At 44.8% G+C, this 21,545-nt stretch overlaps 1 protein-coding gene across 2 annotated transcripts in view; it reads right to left on the bottom strand.

The window, feature by feature from the left end:
* The window catches only part of MYO10 (myosin X), a 434,555-nt gene that overhangs the window by 75,155 nt on the left and 337,855 nt on the right, over positions 1-21,545 (bottom strand). For both annotated transcript variants that reach the window (XM_029590330.1, XM_029590331.1), the window contains exons 20-21: positions 3,932-4,056; positions 100-214 (exon numbers count right to left, since the gene is read on the bottom strand). In XM_029590330.1, the coding sequence (XP_029446190.1) occupies positions 100-214; positions 3,932-4,056 (240 nt within the window). The remainder of the gene's footprint in view (positions 1-99; positions 215-3,931; positions 4,057-21,545) is intronic.

Raw genomic sequence — 21,545 nt, 5'->3', positions numbered from 1 at the left:
TCTGCTATGATACTTTGTTAAAAAAGATGAATTATTTACAGATAAGTAACTCATCCTCATATACCAGCACTGCAGGCACAGTTCAGATATAGCCCCTACCTTAGTCTTCCCCAGCTGCCATTCAGCATTGCTGCTGTCGTGGAGGTGGAGCAGCACGGCACACTTTCCCCGGACATCATCAGGTAGAGCCAGGGATCGCATCAGGACCTTGTACCTAGCCAGCAAGAAAGAGAAGTCTGTGCAGGCCCACAGAGGGAGTTTTGCCCCTACTTCATGGTTTGTTTGGTTTTTTTGGGGGGGGGGTCACCTTTTTCTTCACATTAAAATGTATTGGATGCCAACGATACACAGTGGAAGCCATTCCAACAAGCTTTACCAAAACACATAGAAAGAGCTTAGCCTAACTGCACCTCACTCACACAAGCTGCAGCAATCGTAAACTATGCCAAATAAAAATTAAAAAAAAGGACAATTGTGGAACATCATGCAAAAGAATAAATATAGAGATGAAGAGCCTCTTAGAGACTGGTGCTCAGCCACAAATTATTTTGTAAATAACTTTCTGTTTCTCCCCTCCCTGGTCAGGTTCTACTCCCCCAGCGTTCAAGTCCTTCGCTTACTAAGTCACAAGGTTGCCAACTTTCAACTATCAAATTTGTGAACACTTGAAGATGCTGTTTAATATCTTTGCTGATAAGGTTTTCACGCACACAATAATTGACCCTCGTTGCCATTAGAAAAACCCCCCAGAAATTTTGACTGCGTGTTAAGCAGATAAGGACCCATCTAGTCTGCTCAGTTTACTTCCTGCTACAATGCCTTAGACCCCAGCTGATCTCTGGTTTTCCCTTCTCGTCTTTGCAATTAATGATTCTCCAAACTTGTCCCATCCTTTCTTGAACTGTTATTGTTTCTGCCTCTGTCACCTTCACTGGGAGGGTTCCATTCTGTGAAGAAATATTTTCTGATCTGATTTCCGAGTCTACCCCTTTTGGCGTACATTATTATGAGCACTAGTTGTCAAACCTCTTTACTACGAAAAAGCTTTGCTTTCGCCAGCCTAGGAGCCAAACTGTTTCGTAAAATTTCTTAGGCCTCCAGTTAAATCACGGACTGAAGTCTATGTAATAACACAAAATAAATGCATCCTACACCTATTGGATATAGGCTAGCTATCAAAGTGCACACTGTATTATATGATGGCAGGGGAAGATCGGATGCTAAATTAAGGTTAGAGGGCTAAAATCAGGGTATTTCTAAATGTTCTCTCCCTCTTTTTTCTGTACAGTACCCCCCAAAGTCTGTACAGGCTAGAAAAAATTAGGACTTTTTTTTTTTTTTTAAATCCCTTATGCACACAATCCAATCTTCTTCAGAGTACATAACATATACAACAAACAAAAAACTACATAAACAGCAGACAATACCAAAAACAAGATAAAAAAAAAAAAGCATTGGTAGTGGCATCATGCCAAAACCCGATCAAAACATGCCACCTTACAATATACATTAGCAATGGGAAGGTCAAACTGTTTGACATATTTATCCCCCAAAAGCCTTCTTTAAAAAATAAAAGGGGGAGGGGAAAGAGGATTAATTTCTTCTTAAATGTCGTTGTGGATTCGATGGCTTTTACTTCGTCCAGGGCGTTCCATAACATTGGTCCCACTACCTGAGTGCCCCAATGAGAGTCTCATGGAACATCTAACAAGTTCTTACCAGCAGACCCAAGAGACCGTGATGACTCATGGAGTTTCAATAAAAGAACTCACACGTACAAGTTTCTTCCATAGGGAGGTAAATATTAAACCAGCTGTGCATGCACCCATGTATGTGTGTATATGGGCACGCAAAAATCTACTTCTGTATTTTATAACCTTTGCACATATATAACATGTGCAAATATACCCTGCAACATGCATGCACATGTTAAAAAAAAAAAAAAAAAGCATGAATACATTTTACACACAAATTCTGACTTATCCGACTAAGCGGCAGCAGTTATCTGGATAAATTCAGATTTAATCAGCTAAGTAGCAGCTAAGCTACTTATCTGGATGAGAAGCACTGTTTAAGACTTACTCTGCTATCTGACTTGGCTGGATAGGTAATACATTTAAGGCTTATCCGGAAACTTTGCTACTACTTAGCCGGATAAAGCAGAACTTTTCTGGATAAGCGACACACAGCTGCCATACCATTATATTTTTACATCTAACGTTAAAAATATACCTGTGGAGATTTTGCCTGCATAAATTTGCATGCATTTGCTTCCCATAAGTTGAGTTTTACACATGCAAATCAGGAGATTTTCTAACTACCACTCTCACTATTAATCTACAGTTTGTCCAGTCCCATCTGCAGGTCATGGAGACCCTCCTGGCTCTTCAGCCTCTACTCCCTTCCTTTCACCCAGATCCCCCACTCAGTCAGTATTTCACTTTTAAGACGTTTACGATCACTTACTCCAAATATAGAGCAGATGTAAATATATGCAAGTAAGCTGCCAAATCTACATGCATAAATCCTTTATAAAATAGCCATTTACTTGCGTTAATGTTAGCCTCACCTCAGGACGCCCCCGCCCGCCTCTTTTTTTTTTTTTTTTTTTACACACAGATTTACTTGCAAACCCTTACTTATGTATGTATGTTTGAGGTTTTATCAAATAGCATATATGCAGGTATATTCTATTTACATGTGTATGTGCTGATGTTTACACGTGCGACTTTTGAAAATTCACCTTTAAGGCCTTATGGGTTATTAGAATCTTGACCTTAATTCTCCATGCATCTGGCAGCCAATGAAAGGCCTGCAACACTGCAGATGTGTCCTGCGCAGAATTCTGCACCACTTGTAAGTCCCGAAGGCTAGAAATGAGTAGCCATATATTCAAAGAGTTCCACTAACCTACACCACCAAAGACTGCAAAACAGTGCGAAAACCATCAAGTGACAAAAACGGCTTCAACTTCAACATCCAAAGAGGTCGATTTTAAGAGCACTGCTCGCGCAAAAATGCCCACATAAGTGCATATGTGGGCTGTGCGCGAACAACGCGGATTTTAAAACCCTGCTAAGTATGTACGTGTGTACCTGTGCGCGCAGAAAAAAAAAAGAGAGGGGGTGGGAAAGGGGCGGGGCCAACAGTCACACATGTAACTCCGTATTTTAAAACCAGAAGCCACGGCGCACATCTGCTCGTTATCCACTAACTTTTACTGCTGCTCCAGATGAGGTGCAAGTCTGTATGTCTCAAGTTTTAGGGCTTACAGGATGAAGAACCAGAGGGATCTGGAAGACTTAGGTATTATCTGGGCAAACTAGTGGATGATTGAGGGACAACGCAGGTCTTCCACATGAGCATATTTTAAAATTCACCTACAAACGTGCATAAAAGCCAGCAAAGTCCTAGGAAACATAAGCTAAGTACATTTTGATGAGCAATCTCTTAAGATTAGGTGCGTACTTTCGCGCAGGAGGTGTAACACACGTGCGCCAGTGCGCACATGATTTAAAATTGCAGCACATCTCCACTTGCACGCCGATACGTGTGTGCATGCGCGCCCGTTTTAAAATCAGCCTGTTAGCATATAAAATATTAGCAACCCTATCAATTCATCAAACACAGTCGCCAACATCTTCCTGGGAGGTTTTTTTTTTTTCCTCCTATCACGCACAAAGGTCTCCTATGGCAATGAGAGTACTGCTCATAGTCATTTCCCAGGTTGCTTTCTTACAAGTTACTGGAGGTCACAACAGCAGCAGCTCTCAGATCTCCTGCCTCCTCCTCTCCCCAGCAAGGCTGTGTTGCATTGCTCCAGCGGCATGACGGGCCCCACCTCCAGAAATCAGACCCAGTTCTCCTGCTTGGCAGCAAAGAGCCCTATTCACTGTCCCATCTTTCTTTCAGATCCAGGCGGCACCCTCACCTGGCATAAAAGTCTTGGAAGGGCCTCCTCACGGGAAACCCAGCCCTGCGTATTCTCACGGTCTCGAGCATCCCGGAGTACCTCAGCTGGTTAAGCACCAATGTCTGGTCAAACTGGTCTGGCATCTGCAACAAGGCGAGAGCAAAAGCAGTTAATCAATGTCTTTATTTACTACCCGCCTGTATTCTACTTCCCCCTCTTTCCTTGGTCACGCTAGGGGGAAGCGCAGCCCCAGGATACCCAAAGGAAAAGGAACACACACACAACTGTGGTAAGGCAAAAGCACCCTGAAGTCTTACCACAGATTTAAACTCAAAACAAAAAAAAATTCATTATCTGTGCTGCACACAGTTCAGAGATCTAATAAATACAATCTGTGTGCGCCATGGGCAATTATCAAACAAGAACACACTGCAGATCACTCTCCCAAGCATCTCGCTAGTGGGGTACGAAGAACTGCAGCATGAAAACAAAATCTCCCTGGCATATGGCCATAAAGCCAGTTCGTTTGCTATAGCCAAATCGGTGAATCATTCCCCCCCCCCCCCCAGTTGTGGGTCAACCCTGGCAGAAATGCAGTTAAAAAAAAAAAAAATTTGATTTCCTGTAGCTCGAAGCCTAGTAACAACTTCAGTACTGAAAAGGCAGGGAGCCTTCAAGTGCTAGCAAATAATTTTACATAATTCCACTGATCACTAAAAGCAAGCAAGCCTCTCTCATACTCCAGCTGCATTCTGATTTTCATTTCATTCCCCAGGCCTTGGGTGTTTAATGGTGCTGAAAGTTCCTCCGCAACACACACCACACACCCACCATTATAAACCCATGTCAGTTGGGAGGAGGGTATGTGGGGTATGGAGGGGGGAGTGCGTGGCTGGGCTGATCCTCACCAGAACCCCATGCCAAGCCAGAACAGCAGCACAAACGGTTGGGAGATTGGAGGGGGTGCACCAAGACATTGTTTAACAGATAGAATCACCCTGCTTACAAATCAGGGTCTGAATATAGGGGGGAACAACATTTGAAGACGATGCAAGAGTAAGTCCAAAAATAAAAAAATACAGCCAAGAAAGCGGTGAGCTCATAGCAAGTGCAATGTAATAAAGTGCTCCCGACAGAGCACAGTTTTACCTCAAATTATGTGCTCACTCTGTGCATGCAAACTTTACTTCTAATACAATAAGGTGGCAAGCATTTTCTTTTACGCACAATTATGGATTAGCGTGCTTTTCTTTTTTTTCTTCTAAACTCCCAATGCATTATCTTACTGCAACTTGAGCTAAATTTTTTAGCCCATGTTGTTAAAACAGCCGGCTGAAATTCAGCACACAGTTTAACACAAAACCTATTACACTGGTCCCAATGTGGGCCAATTGGCTAGCATCAGCACCTTAAAAATCTGCGCGCCTGGAGGATTACCACTCCCGAGGGTCAGTCGGCATCACCCCCTCCCAGTGGCACAGAACCCGAAGAAAGGCACAAGTCACCAGCCAAGGCCTTCCCATTTTAACTCTCAGACTGGCAGTGTCACCATTGCTGCCTTTACGATGACCAAGCTCTGTCCTTTCCTCCAGACTTCAAAAATAACAAAACAACTGTCAACCAAGAGAGTTTCCATTGACCCGCTAAAGCTACAAAACTTTCACAAACAAGACAAAAGCTGTGCAGAAGTAAGGGTCAAACAAACAAGCTGCAGGTGAAAACCTTTTTCATTGGACTAAGTTAATACCTGGGTGGCTAGCTTCTACATCCTCTCTCTTCTGGTGCATGCTGATCTTTGTTAATAGGTATTTGAGCAGACTAGCAGGGCAATCATACAAATGTATTCAAAGACATCATGTTGCTCATTTAACCCATTCACTGAAAGGATATTTCCCCCCCACCAGTGAAAAATAAAAAGAATCATTCATTGCCGGGCCTGCGGTAAGAAAAAAGTCCGCGCCTGGCGCTGAAAGTCTCCACATTCAATGGACTATTTTTCTAACTTGCTGGGTCCTGATTTTTTTAAGCAATTTTCCTCCACAGACACACAATGGGGGGGGGGGAAAAAACAACAACTCATTAAGTCAGGTTCTAAGTCTGCAAATGGTGCAGACGCTTCTGGCATTCTTGTGTCCTGCCAAACCCTGGCTGACCTTTTAGCACATCTTCAGCTGACTCAGCCTGTAACACAGCTACAAGTTATTACAAGTCAGCCCAAATTGGTTCCAAGAAGATAAAAAAGGCGCCTTTAATTTGCAGGAATGCGGACAAACTCTTCCTTTTGCAAACATAAAAGGCAGGAAGGGTCTATGAAGTGTACACCCTTTATTGAGGCAGCAACGATAAAGATGCACGCTATCACATACCAGTATAATACCTGAATGGTCCTGGGATCAAAAATGCAAAATGTCACAGGTTAAAAACCACACTAAAATGTAATTTGTCTTGTCAAACATTTTCTTTTTAAATCATTCATCTGCAGATATTTATTCTTCCACTCGGTCTTACTACACTAAACATAGAACAGGTTGCTTGGTTTAGTTTTTGTCTGTTCACAGGCGAGAGAAAATCATTATCCGGGCAACGATAGAGCGGAGCACACTGACTCTCGCCCACTGTGTCAGGACACTCACCGTTTTCTGAAGGCCCGATCTGGATGTTCTCTGGCTCGGGAGCCGAATACCCAAGATCTAAAGCAGCCTCCACACACACACACACACTGACCTGACCCAGCAGCTAAATGCACTGAAGAAGAGCGCGAGCACCATTGCCCGGCTTTAATAGCGCCTGGTAGCCATGGCGACCGCCTTATCCCCCCAAGAGACGGTGTGAGTGGTCATCCACGCCCAGCCTCCCCCCTGAGAAAGGCTACCCGGGCCCTTCACCACTCATTTACCGAGCAGCAGGAGCCAGCCCCCCTGTGGTGGGGTGGACTCTCTTAGCCTACCCTGCCCTGCTGTAAAGCTGGACTTTACCTTCCCTTTTCCCCTCCCCCCATTGTTCTTTGTTTGGGTAAATTTAAGACTTCTGCCACACAGCACTGTAACTGTGCTTTATCGCCCCCCCTCCCCCCTTACCAGCTAATTATCTTAAGTTATGGAGTTTCCCTAAAAAGAGGGGCAGTCAATGGTGGTGGAAAAAACAGTGCCTAAAGAGGTACACAGCTGGCAATGAGAAAAAACAAAACATATTCCAGTGACTTGTGGGGGGCTGCAGCAGTGTAAGACCAGTGCATTCAATTACTGTTTTGTAAATCTTCTCTCATTTTTAATTATCATTTCATGTAACTTCTGAGGTATTACTTTGGCAGTCTATGTAAACCTGTCATGCCACTAAAGGTCTAGGAATCCAAATTAACCAAAGTACAGTCTCTCTAATAAATTATGAGACAGCAGGCTGTGTTTCTCCCCCCCCCAGGCTATAGTCCTAGAGTCTCCAGGCTCAGCATCACAGCCAGGCATCGAAGGGGGGGGGGAAACGGGACGACTCCCATCTCCCCCCCCCAGGCTCTGTCCCTGTGACTAGCAGAGTTGCCAAGTCCTTTCATAAGCAAGTCAGAGTGGGTCAGTTAGAGCAGTTTCCTAACTTTCCAAGCTAAAGGCACATCTACATTAACAAACATACAGGCCGATACAGTACAGTGCGCTCCAGCGGAGCGCACTGTTAGCTTGCGTTTGGACGCGCTAGCTTTACCCCTTATTCAGTAAGGGGTAACAGCGCATTGAAAACGTGCATCCAACCCCCTCCCCCCCCAAATGCATGTTAATGGCCCTATTAGGTATTCCCGCGCAATTCAGAAAGCAAAATGTGCAGCCAAGCCGCACATTTTACTTTCAGAAATTAGCACCTACCCAAAAGGTAGGCGTTAATTTCTGCCGGCACCAGGAAAGTGCACAGAAAAGCACCCTCCGACTTAATACCATGGCGATATTAAGTCGGAGGTCCCAAAAGTTAAAAATAATTAAAAAAGAAAAAAAACATTTAAAAAAAATCGGTCCGCGGCTCACGGGTTGGAAGACGGACGCTCAATTTTGCTGGCGTCCGGTTTCCGAACCCGTGGCTGTCAGCGGGTTTGAGAACCGACGCTGGCAAAATTGAGCGTTGGCTGTCAAACTCGCTGACAGCCGCCGCTCCTGCCAAAAAAGAGGCGCTAGGGACGCGCTAGTGTCCTTAGCGCTTCTTTTTACCGCGGGTCCTAATTTGAATATTTTTTTTTTTTACTGAATCGCGTGCACAGGAGAGTGGCCTGTGCGCTCGCCCGCTCTCCTGCGACTTTTACTGTATCAGCCCGCTAGTGTGTGGCACACCAACCTTCCTGGGGTGGGCTATGCAGATATGGAGAGGAGCCAAATCATCCAGATAGGGAAGCACCGAAAGCCCCACCAGTGTCTTCCAAATTGTAAAACAAGGGAGAGAGAGGGGGCAGAAACACACAAACTCGTTACAATGGACTAATTCCCTCTATATAGAAGTGCAGGAGAAGGGAAAAGGGAGAAGTTGGTGTGGTGCAGGCAGCCGGCTCTGTTAGTTACCTTGGCTGCCAGAGCTCCTCCATTGCTGCTGCTCCCAACACTCAGCGAGTCGCATCCTGTGCTCAGCGCACTCTCCCCCCCCTGGGGATAAGACAGCAGCTAGAAGAACTCAAAGGGGGAAGCTCAGGAGGAGGAAAATGAGAAGTTGCTGCGTGCCCAGCTATCTGTGCGCCCTGCATGCTGCCCACCAGTGATCACTACGCTGCAAGGCTCATGCTGCAGCCAGGAAGAAGAGGCAGGCGCGATTACACATGTTCTCTGAAAGGCGCTCCTAGAACGTTTAAGAGCCACTGTCGGCATATCGTGTTGCCGTAAAGAACTGAGAGCAGAGCTCAAGTGCCAGCCTGAATCTGGGCATCAGGCAGTGGTAACTTTTCTGAGGCACACCTGATTGGGTCTGTGGCACGCTGGCTGGGAAACAAGGAGTTAAGAGAATCACAGCAAACAAAAGGTTACAAAAGGGAAGGAGAACAGTTCAGGAGAGCCCCCAACTATATTTTCCTATGCTCTCCCTTTCCAAAAGGGTCTCTTAAGTTCCCTGCCTATGTCCTGAAGCAGTGCAGAGCTCTCAGTTACCAGGGCAAGGCCTTGACAGAGGTCTAAGGCACAAAGGAGTCGGGGGCTGTTTACAGGTACAGACTGGATCGCTGTTCTTCACTAGTCCTAAAGTGGGGGCCATTTTGGTAAAACAAACGTCAATGCGAGAGGCAAGACTATTGCCAGACAAAGCAGGTGGCACTCTAGGCAAGAAGGAGGTCTCCCTTCGATGATCCGGCTGGCCTGGAGAGGTGGGGTGGGATGGAAGGGAATCTCCTAATGGTGTAGCCGGTTCATCTGCTCAGAATTAAAATGAAGTTTGCACCTCCACTTCCCCCCGACCCAAGGCCTTTCAGAAAGCAAGTCCAACAAAGGCCTTTCCAGCTTTTACCTAGATCACAAATTCTGGGGCACAAGCAAGTGAATTAAAGTCCTTTACGTACACATTCTTGAACACACTTCAAAAATAGGGATGTCAATTCTATAAAAGGGTTTATCAGGTTAAGTTTGTGAGTTAGCCAGACAAACCCAGAGTTTTAAATTACCCAATTAAAATTTAGCCAGATTGAAAAAAAAATGGGGGATTGGGGGGGGGTGGGGGGGGCATTGCTTAAGTTTATCTAGCTAACTCCGGTCAGAAAAATTACAGGCCTAAATGAATTAAAACAACCAAAAAAAAAAAAAAAAGAAAAAAAAGCAAAAGTAACAGACTAGCAGCAGCAGCCTGAGCCCCCTGCCACCAAAGTTTAAATAAAATGTGGTGGGCGAAGCCAGAGACCCCCACTTTCTCCCACCCAAGTTTAAGAAAGCAGCCGGGCCCGAGCAGCACCCCCGATGCCTTTCCCTTCCACATCCCCAAAGTTAAAAATTGTGGCGCATCAAATTCCCACCAGAGAACCAGGGGCATAGCTAGCACTGAAGGGCCTCTGGGGGTGAGAAGTTAAGATGCCCTGTCATGGTGAGCAAAAGGAGGGGGTCACTATTGTCCAGGGCAATTAGCAGAACCCTGCCACATGTCTGGGACACTCACTACCCTATTTACAGCATAAAGGGCGATGCTCAGTCTACCAGATGCACTTATTCAGACTGCATACAGGCAGATCACAGAACTCATTTTAGGGCATCATCATCTCTAGATACTAATTATTTTAAATAGATGCGGGGGGGGGGGGAGGGGAGGGGGGAGTTACCTCACAGTGAAACATTAGAAGAGTGTGTATGTATATAAAAGATTGGGTTTTTTTTGGCTTTCATATTTTTCAGTTCAGGTACTAAAAATGAGGTTAAAGCAAAGACTCCCCCCACCCCCACTGCAAACATGCAAGCTGTTCATTTGTTGTCCCTCACCTTGAAAACATATCCATATTCCATTATGCTGAATTTTTTTTCCCTGCGATTTTAATTGTTTCCTAATTTTTTTCCAATCAGCCTGGCTAAACATCCAGAGACTGCCATCCTACCTTCTCAGTTTCAGTCCAGTGCATCCAATGTACCTCCAAGACCTTACACTTCAGTCCTGGCTGCTTAGTACAGAAGAAACCATGTTCCATAATGTGAAAAATTATTAGCTGTCCTAGGCAAACCTTACAGCCTTGAGGCCCCTCCCCCACAACAGCTCTCTCCACACAAACAAATTCTATATTTATAACAGATTTTACCTGAAAAAAGGCATTCAAAGTACAATTTTCTAAGGTAAAATTACATATATGTATATTATATTTAAATGCACTACTGTATGTCAACTAGAAAATCCTGTGCAAGAGACTTTTGGAACTGACATGGTGTTAGGGCTACAGTAACGTGTTGTGGGTGGACTTGGCCCTCAGAAAGCCACGAGTATATGAAATCACAATTACAAAATAGTAAACTTCCCATACTAAAATAGCACTAACTGCCAGTATTCAAACAGTAACAAACCTACCTATGAAAAGACAACATTGCAAATATTACACTATATCCTCAAACATCAACACACCTCTATTAGAAAAACAGAAGAAACCAGGCTGCCATAGATCACCACATAGAAACTACATGGTGGCAGAATACATCACTTCTCTGTCACACATGCATAACACAGAAAAACCCTCACCAAATACAGAATAAAGACCATAAAGTATAAATAGAAACTTGCAGACAAAAACTGAACTGGAAACTGCAACAAGACAGACTCTGTATGCAGTGCAACAATAGAAAAACAAAATCACCACCATGCCTCATAAAACATCAAAATCAAGAAATATAAAACATTGTAATAGTAAAACCATATTTATAAAAAGAATAAACATTTCAAATACAGCTGAGTAGAATAAGTCCAATAATCAAATACTGAAACATTTAAAAACATTTTCCGAACGCCAATAAAATGTTTCAAAACAAGAGACACATCAAACACGCAATACTTAAAATAAGGATTGCCAATAATCCCTGCTTATCAAACCTGGGAACTTTTGATTTCTAGTCAACCTGAAATTGTCATGGATTAGTGTGGGTGTGTTGGCAGACGGGGAAACTGCAAACTGCTGCTATCTTTTTTCTCAAACACACAGCGACACACGCTCACTCTCGCTGCACACAGTCACTTAGGCTGGGCCTCTCTTCTTCTTTGGGCTGTCAGTGGGTTGAAGTCTACTGATGGCCCTCCTGAGTCTCTCCTTTCGGCCACCAGCAGGCTGAGGTCACAGACTGCTCTGCCAGGTCTCTTCTTTTGGCTGCTGGCATGTTGGGGTCTACTGACGTCCTTGCTGGATCTCTTGGCCATGCTAGCCAGTGGCAGGTGGCCTCCCTCCTCGCAGGCAGCCCTGGGTTCTCTGCCAGAGTCATTTAGTAGCTACGCCATTGCTCGGAACTTTTAGAGGTGCCTGGAGACCCCAGAGAGAGGAGGAGAGTCCCCTTAATATTAATTTATTCATGTTGCTCAGTCATGGATTGATCCCTTTTACTGACAGCTGTTACTGAAAATTCTTCACTTTTACCTGGATAAGTGCCGCTGAATATTCAGCTAAAGTTATCCAGGCAATTTTATCCTGATAACTTCTCCACTTGCCTGTTTACTGAATATTGACCTAACAGTACTTTACATTTATGTACATAAAGTACATTTATCTAAACAGTTTCATTAAAAAAAGTAATTAAAACAGTTTCCAGAGAATATTCTTACACTGTATCAATTATTGTGTTATCTAATTTTATACTATGTATTCCCCTGGTTGTAAAATTCTGTAAAAATCACATTTGTCTGCGAGTCGGTTGTCCAATGATGTGGCTGGCTAACTACAGAGAACATCTTCGCATGCTGTTGTGCCCATCTTGCCTGATCCTTGCAATAGCCTCGAGTGTGTTTGTGTATCCCTAATAACTTTTAGTATCCTGTTCAGGGATGTGACCTCATGTGGGCCATAGCCTATCCACTATGGATCTGCAGCCACGCCATGGGCCTTCCTGAACCAAAGTTGAAGAGGTACCTACCCAGTCCACTACTGGCAGAGATCTTCAGCTTTCTCAAAAGCAAAGAGAAAAGAATGCAGTGTCTGGGGCCAGAACATGGGCTTAAAGGCCCCGGAGTGACCTCCTATTCCTGCACAAGCTTCCTATAACCAAGGAAAGCAATGCAAGGGGAGGTTCACTGCAGTGCCTACAAGTGCGCGCATGCTGGCTCCGGGCCCTGGGCCAATTTCTCTTTGCTGCTGCTCCATCTGTCACCATGGGCAGGCCAGGGTGAGTTCAAAAGTTGAGGGGAGAGCTGAAGATGGAGAAGCCAAGAAAGGGACACTGGGGAATGGGGGAAAGAAACCAGGAATGGCCAATGTGGGGGGGTGGAAGAAGAGAAGAGAGCAAAACTGAAAAGGAGCTGGGGAACAGGTAACAGGGAGAAGGGCATGGGAGAAGCATAGGAGGGAGAGAGGCCAGACTTTTTAAAATGAGACCTTTATACTTTAATTACGGTTATCTGTTTTCTCTTTAAGGATGCATATTTGTTATTTTTTCCGATTCATTATTTTAAAAATTGTTTGCTAGGGTCATTAATTTTATTAAAATATTTGTCAATGTTCTTATGTTTGTAGTTTATTTTACGGTTATTCACCACTCGGTTATTCACCACTGAGCTTTTGGAAGGGTGGATAATATGTTAATAGAGAGGAAGAGAAGGGCAAGGAGTCTGGGATGTGCGTAGGGGTGGGGGCATGTCTAGCAAAGAGCCATGGGGTGCAGAAGAAAGGAGAGAAAGAATAGCTGGTTCGGCTGCCGGGAAATGGTGGGTATATCTGGCGTAGCTTGGGGACCGTGGTGGCACATCGCTTCGTGAGGCATCTGCACCGGTGGGGGCGGGGCCAGGGGTAGAGTCATGTCTGGGTTGTGTTCCTCTGTCCGTCCCACACCGAGATCAAGAGGTGCCTACGGCCGCATTGTGTCTTGCTTTCGCACGCAGTGCTGATTCTTTTGGTTCCGCACGTCTTATTCTTTTGGATGCTCCTGCCACAGCTCTTCGGCTCCCCCATGTTCCTGCCTCATTGGGGTGTGCGGCTGCGATTTCACTGCAAATCTCCTTGGGGGGGGGGGGGGGGGGTGCATCCGCGAATACGTGGGCTGTGTCCATGGGGGGTGCGCAGCTGCGCTTGCGCTGCCTGCGTCTGCCGCTGACATTGCCTCTGATGTCATGTTTAGTAAACCCCTTTTTCTCTTTATTAATAAATTACTCCTAAGGCACAGCTGTGGGGGGTGGGGGGGGGGAGGGAAGAGCAAACGTTTTGTATTTTTAAGCCCCTCTTATGCTTGTTAGGAAGCTGGGCGCTGAATTAGTAAGTGGCTGAATTAATGAGCAGCCAAATGTCGGGAGCTGAAGATGCTGCCGAGCTCAAGCGTCCTCTCCCCAATCAAACAGCCCTACCCCCTTTTCCCTGTTGCTGCTTTCCTTTTACTTGCAGTTTGTTGTGGGTCTCTCTCCCAAGGATCGCACACATACTTCTCCTCTCCCATGCTCTGCAATCGCGCTGTACGGGGCACCGGCTGTGCTCACACACTTGGTCCCCTCTGCCATCACACCGGCTGGGGAGAGGAAAAGGAGCAAGCAAGCATGCGCTGGCCCTTTAAATTGCACCGGTGACATCATTGCTGGGTGCCCGTCCCCGGCCGATGATGTCACCAGGCCTTCCCCTCCGGCATGCCCTCCACTAAGAAGTCGGGGGGGGGGGGTGTTGGGTTTTCCTAACCAGCCCGCCTTGACTTCACCAACGGACCGTTGCACATGCCGACACGTGGCCCTGGGACAAACCCAGGATTGGGGTCCCTCTACCAAGTTTCTGCTCTGGGTTCCTGAATGCCCAACTGCCCACCTAGTTTAATATCAGGCTCTGCCCCTCGAAAAAAACAAAATATCAGCCTTGAATAAGCTACTGGTCCTACCCATCCCAAATATTTGGAGGAAGGAATACAAGGACTCTTAATAGGGTTCAAAGTTTTTTGGATTCATGCATACGTGCAGACTGTAGATGCATGTTTGCCCTGGAAGGAAGGCTCCTTAAGTTCCTCTGGGTTCACCTTTTTGTTGTGGGTTATAAACAAAATAGTTTTCTAGAAGATCCTAGTGAGAAATGACTTAGGTTCACCAAATAAAAGCCATTACAATTAGGGTGGTGGGAAGACTATAATTTCAGCTGCCTGGCTAGAGTCTGCAGACTGATAGACATCTACTGACAAAGGCTCCAGATGGAGGACTTCTTACTGCCTCCCCTACAGCTGTGACCAATCTCTTATCTCTTACCATATTATCTAAGGGCAGTCTAATTAAAGACCCTCAATCCCTACTGGATAACACCCAATCTGCCCTTCCTTTCTTCTTCGCCTCCCTACCTCCCACCACACCCTCAGCATTGTTAAGGGTCATCAAAGAAATCGCCTGGCTTACTTGATAGCTTTTGGAGTATCATGCAAAACAGGCTGTTCAGTACTAATTAACAGACAGCTGCCTTTCCCCTCTGATGCCCTGTCATGATGACCAAAAGGAGGGGTCACTATTGTCCAGGGCAATTAGCAGAACCCTGCCACATGTCTGGGACACTCACTACCCTATTTACAGCATAAAGGGCGATGCTCAGTCTACCAGATGCACTTATTCAGACTGCATACAGGCAGATCACAGAACTCATTTTAGGGCATCATCATCTCTAGATACCAATTATTTTAAATAAGTTGGGGGGGGGGGGGTTACCTCACAGTGAAGCACTAGTCTGTCTGTATATATAAAGGCTGCTTTTTTTCTCTCTCTTTTCACACTCACATTTTTCAATTCAGGTACTAAAAATAAGGTTAAAGCCCTTTATGCTGAATTTCTCCCCCATCCCCCCTTTTAATTGTTTCCAGTCAGCCTGGATAAAGATCCCAGGCTGCCATCTCAGTGCATCCAATCACTAAGACCTCCTCATGCTAAATATTCCAGAGAGGCCTCTATAGAGCATCAGACAATCCAAATAACTGAACGGAAGAGATTAAGGTGGATCCTAAATATTTATTTTTGAAGTACTTTCCCATTTATTTCTGAGATATATAGGGGTAAAAAAAAAAAAAAAAAAAAGGATGGATTTTTTTTTGGTACCTAGGAGCCTGAGAAATGCACTGCATGAAAGTGTGCAGCACTATCATTTTCAAGCCGTCCTATTCACAGGGCAATGCTGAACTCTTCTCCAACTTGATCTCACCTGCTGAAACTACTTGCACAGTTATCTAGATTTTAATTTACTTATTTACAACAATGAAGGAGCACACTCAGCCTCTTGGCTATTTAGTATCAAAAGCTGTTCTAAACAGCCAGGTCTTTAAAGATTTTTTCAAACATTTTAGGGTCTGTTAGTCTCAGTGACTCCGGCATGGAATTCCATAACCTTGGTCTAGCTATGGAGATGGCTGTGTCTCTAACCTCGCCCAGGTGTGTATGATGGATGGAGGGGGATGGCCAGTAGTCCTTTGACGTACATGTGTAGGGCTGCAGCTAGCCAAACAGTATGTGAGTTTGTCAGTCTTCTGTGTACCAGCGTCAGGATTTTGTATTGGACACAGTATTGCAGAGGTAACCAGTGAAGGGAGCAAAGCGTGTGGGTGGCATGATCAGATTTTCTTTTCCTAGTTGACACTCTGGCTGCAGAATTCTGTAACATCTGAAGTGCTCTTAATGTATTATTGGGAAGCCCAAGAAAGAATTACAGTGATCTAAATTTGCCAAAATCAATGTCTAATTTTAAAGAGTTTTCATGAAGCAGATTTCAAGTGAATATGTTGTGAAAATTTCTCTTTTAGAACTGTATTGTTTGCCAACCCAATGGCTTTCCCAGATGTTCCTTCCATAAAATCTGTTGAGTCCATCTAAAGTAAAATTTGTAAATAAAATGGAGGCTAGCTATCACTGCACAGTAGGGATATATGGACTCCATTCTTCTAGTTATGTTAGTTTTTAAAAAAAAAAAAGTGTTTGCCTAAGATATGATTGCCAGAGTTCAAGACCTGTTTGGTCTTACACGGTACTGTGTTGGAATGTTTCTGGTGGAGGAGTAGCCTAGTGGTTTGAGCAGTGGGCTATGAACCAGGGTTCAAATCCCACTATCACTCCTTGTGACCTTGGGCAAGTCACTTGACCCTCCACTGCCTCAGGTACAAAATTAGATTGTAAACCCTATATTACCTGAATGTAATCTTCTTTGAAGTGCCAAAAAATGGAATTAAAAAAAATCAAATCAATCCAAAGTGCCATGTCTAATTAAAAGGCTGAGCTTCTCCTAATCATGGCCCTCGGTTCCCTTCAAATCAGCAAATACAGAATCCACTCTACCACAAAATATTCCCCTTTTAACAATTTCCTGTTTAACAAAAAGCACAAAATTTCATTCTAATTGCTTAGGGCAGAGGGCCAGCAGCCAGAGTAGTCTTAAAGATGGCTGAATTCTTTGCAGGTTGCAATGCCTTTTCTTAGCTCAGCCTAAAACTCATATACAGAAAATGATGGGCAAGAGCTTGTGAGACCCTTCTTTAGGCCTAATCTAAAGTATCAATCTGCAGAGAAGCCAGTTACCTTAAACAACTGGTTACAAAGCATGAACGACCACACATTGCACAAAATCAAAAAGATTTCTTCCGCACCAACCAGTTTTGGGATTCAAAGGAATTGCTTGGGGCTGGCTTAGTAGAGACATTATTAAGCAGGCAGACCCATCAGCAATCAATTTAAGGAGACAGAAAAACAAACTAGATTTAGATTAATGCAAGTATAAACTTTAAACGGCATACAATGAATTAAGCATTGCTCATTAGGTCTATAAAACATACTTAGCATACATTATAGTAATTAACAATGAATAGATGGGGAGGGAGTGGCAAGATTAAGATATTCTGCATTCACCATGTATTTGCATTTAAATGCCATGTTAAGTAGTCTCTCTCCTCAGCAAACCCAGAATAGTACTTAAAGAAAACACAATTAGATTCAAGGCGTACCTATCAATAATAAAGTACAACAGCATAGTTTTCAGCACCTAATTAGTACAAGAAACATTTTCTAGCCACATGCAATCATATTGGACTATTGAAATTGCAACATATGGACAAATTTTGCATGCAGTTTTGTCCAAGATTCGTTACAGAATTTTGCTCGGGATCTTCAGCCTGTAATAAAGAGGACCTGCCCATGGCTCTTCCTCAAGGCCCACTGCTGGCCACCTCTGAAAGCTATAGGTTTACAGCATAAGGGGCATTTAATAGGGAAGGGAGGGACTTAACCTCCTTCCACAGGGAAAGGCATCCTCCTAAACACTTTTAGATACTTTAGCTTTTCATGCAGTCATGCAGCTTTCTCTACATAAAATAAAGACCGTAATTGATCTATGCATTCTACACATATGATATGCAATACTTTAACTTGAAATGGCCTTTTTAACACACAAATGGTGGTGGTGGGCGATGGGGCACAACGGCACATATGCAATCCAGAGTAAAGAACATTACGGCACAAGGCTGAGAGGTATCTTCCTCATAGTCCTGGACACACACACACACACACACACAAAAAGAGATCTGGTGACGGCCAGAGAATTCCTCTCCTTATGAGCTCAAAGAACAAGGCACGCCACCACAAGGTACAAGATAGGCACTGCTACTTTCAGGGCCCAGGAAAACAGGCGACACAATGCTGGCTGACAGGCGAGAGGGGTGTTGCCTTCTCCATGGCCCAGCCTATTCAGCCCAGCCCAAGATTTCCAATGCAATAAATCAGTGCGGAAAATGGATGCTTTCCTAACGTGCACTCCCGCACCTCTCCTGGGCCTGAGATTGAATATTTAAATGAAGGGTCACGTTGCCAAGGAGGCACTAGGGATAAAATGTGTGCTCCTAGTGCCTGCTTGGCAGCGGGTTAGGAAAACGGATGCTCGTTAATTGAGTGTCCCTTTTCCTAACCTGACCGCCGGCACACTTTTTTTTTTTTTTTTTTTTAAATCTTTTGGTTCCTCTGACTTAATATGGCCACAACATTAAGTTGGAGGATGTACAGAAAAGCAGTATTTTCTGCTTTTCTGTACACTTATTTGGGCTGCACAGGGCAGGCGTTAATTTCTGAGTGTAAAAGTGTGCGGGTCAGGCGCATTTTCTTTTGGATCTGGGGAGAATAGCTAACAGCCTCATCAACATGCATTGGCATGTGATACGCGCTATTAGTCTCATGGGGGGGGGGGGGAGGGGTTGGACGCACGTTTTGGACACACTAATCCCCTTATAGCATAAAGGATTGTGGACTGGCATCCAAAACACGCGTCCAACCATGGGTTAAACAGTGGGCTTGGCTGGGTGTGTCAGAAAATGGATCGGGAAGAAGAATCTGAGGAAAAATGAGACGGGGAGGCAACAGGAGGTAGAATGAGAGGAGAGTGTGAGAAGGAGAAATATGGGGGTAAAAAGGAAGGAGAAGAGGAACAAGGAAGGAATAGAGGGAAAACTGATTTTTATTTTTTTTTTGGAGTGTGGGGGATGCCATTTGTCTAAGCTAATCTGTTCCAGTGCAGCAGGAAGAAAACTCTAGCAACGAAGTCTACTTGTATGTAAAAAAAAAATTTCCCACACAAACATGTAGGTGACTTTTCTTCATTTCCAATATGACAGAAAGAGGAAAAAAAAAAAAAAAAATGCTCAGCTCCCTAAGGACTTTTTGTCTTCAGGGAGGAAAGCAGCCTCACAATAGACAATCAGCCGGGCAATGGCCCACAGCCAATGAGGGGCACCCAAGACATCCCTCTGACATGTCCTGTTGCTAAGAAACCAGAGGTCAGGTAGTGCTGGCAGGGCAGACTCTTCCCATCCCCTGCAAGCTGAAGAGGAGGAAGCAATGAAAGGCATCCTGACCATATGTAGACAAATGAAGAGGAAGGACCGAGGTGAAGAGGAAGGACAGTCTCCAGTCTTTCTGAAGTCTATGCTAATTTATCATATCAATCTTTTGGGGCACCAGAGGAGGGGGGAGGGGAAGGAAATAAAGCCAAAGCTTGAAGTGCTATAAAAGCAGGGAGAGAGAGAGAGAGAGAGTATTCAGCATATAAACTGCTCAGCAACCCTAAAGAGTGTGGAATGTGCTCAGCCAGCCACTCATTCCCAGAGCAGGATGTGCATCGCATCCTGCCCTACAGACCAGGGGTGGTTCTATCGTGAGATAGGGTGAGGTGGCGGCAAAATTTTGAGGTGGCAAAAAGTGGCCCCAAAATATTTCTGTGATGACCCCCTCTCCATGCTTTCAGGCCAACACCAGTGGCACAACTTCAAACTGCCCTCAGGGATCCCACCCCCCATGGGCAGAAGAATCCTCAGGCTGGTGGCACATCTCTGATGCACCCTTGGGGTTCCCAGCCCCACGGGCAGAAGTATCCACAAGGGAACAGTTTAAATAAAGCCACCCCCGTGGTGCATCTTCAGTGATGTAGTCCACCTCCTTCCATGGCAGATCCTTTCTCCTCACGGCGCATCTTTAGCCCACTGGCAAAAGTAGAAAAATGGTAGTTTCAACGATGTGTTCCTCGCCTCCCCCCCCCCCCCCCCACTCAACTTCAGTGACATGGTCCACCCCTCTTGCAGCGCATCTTAAGAGTGATGCGGCCTCCTCTCCTCATGGCCATCTTCAGTGACATCCCCCCCCCCCCCCCCCCCCTTTTGGCATAGTCAGTACTTGGCCCAAACAGCAAACGTGAACCTCATCAGCCCAGCTTGAATGACACCGCCCCCGCGGTGCAGCTTCAGTGACGTGACCCACCCCTCCTGTGGCTTTGAATGTATGTATGAGAGAGAAGGAGAGTCCATGTATGTGTATGTGGGAGTGTGTGCAGAGAAAGACACTGAGCATGAAAGAGTGGCTGTGTGTATGAAGGACAGCGAGGCAGTGAGTGTGAGAAAGTATCTGTGCATGAGGGAGAAGGAGCCACTGAGCATGAGAGAGTGCTTGTATGTGTGAAGGAGAGAGCATGACTGAGTGTAAGAGTGCGCCAGTGTTTATGCGTGAGGGAAAGAGAGCCACAAAGTATGATAGAGTGCCTAGGTGTGTATGTCTGCGTGAGGGAGGGAGAACCATAGAGGGTGTGAGAGCTTGTGCGTGTGTATGAGGGGGAGAGAATCAGTTAATAAACACAAACGAATGAACATGTATGTTAGAGTGTGTGGGAGAGAGGAAACTAACATTTGTTACAGTGTATGTACGAGAAAGAGAGGATAAAGTTTGTGCACCCTTTCCCCCCCCCCCCCCCCCACTAATCCAGGAGAATCTCAGAGTGGCTGGAAATCAAAAGTTCCCAGGTATGGAAAGCGGAAGATAATTTTTTTTCATTCCTATTAGTTTTACATAAAAGGATGTTATTTGATGTGCCTGCTGTTTTGAAAGGATATTTTATTTTATTGGTGTTTGGTAAATCAGTGGTATATCAGTGTAGGACCTGTTGTAATATTTGCAGTATTGCCTTTTCATAGGTAGGGTTGTTACTGTTTGAGTTCAGGCATTTAGTGCTGTTTTGGTATGGGAGGTTTATAATAATGTAATTGTAATTCAGTTTTCTCATGGCTATCTGAGGGCCTAGCCTACATCCTACATGCTTTCCAATAGGCCTAATACCGTATGGGTTCCAAGTGTATTTTTTGCAGGGTTTCTGCAGTGCACATAAATATAATATACATATTATAAGTGCATTTTTTTTTTTTAAATCTTGAAAGAGTGTACTTTGAATGCCCTTTTCATGTAAAATCTCCCTTTTTGGTTTGGGGAAGTGGTTAATATGACATTTTAAATAAATGCATAATTTTAAATTGGGGTGTGTGGAGGGTTGTGGTGGTGCATGGTTACAAGGTTTGCCTAGGGATCCTAATACCCTTGCATCTGTCCTGAGAGAGCAGCAGTTGGTAGGGTTCCTTGGAGTGTAGTAGGTTTACCAGTTCCCTAGAAATAACATTGGCACTTTATCTAGCATTCCTCTGGGAACCCTGACCCCTGCTTTCTCCCCTTCCCCAGCATTTCAAATTACTGAAAGGGTATACTCCAGGGAGGACCCCTTCCCCTA

This window comes from Rhinatrema bivittatum, chromosome 2 (genome assembly GCF_901001135.1).
Source record: "Rhinatrema bivittatum chromosome 2, aRhiBiv1.1, whole genome shotgun sequence".
Taxonomy (NCBI): domain Eukaryota; kingdom Metazoa; phylum Chordata; class Amphibia; order Gymnophiona; family Rhinatrematidae; genus Rhinatrema; species Rhinatrema bivittatum.
This window is presented reverse-complemented; position numbering and strand designations above follow the sequence as displayed.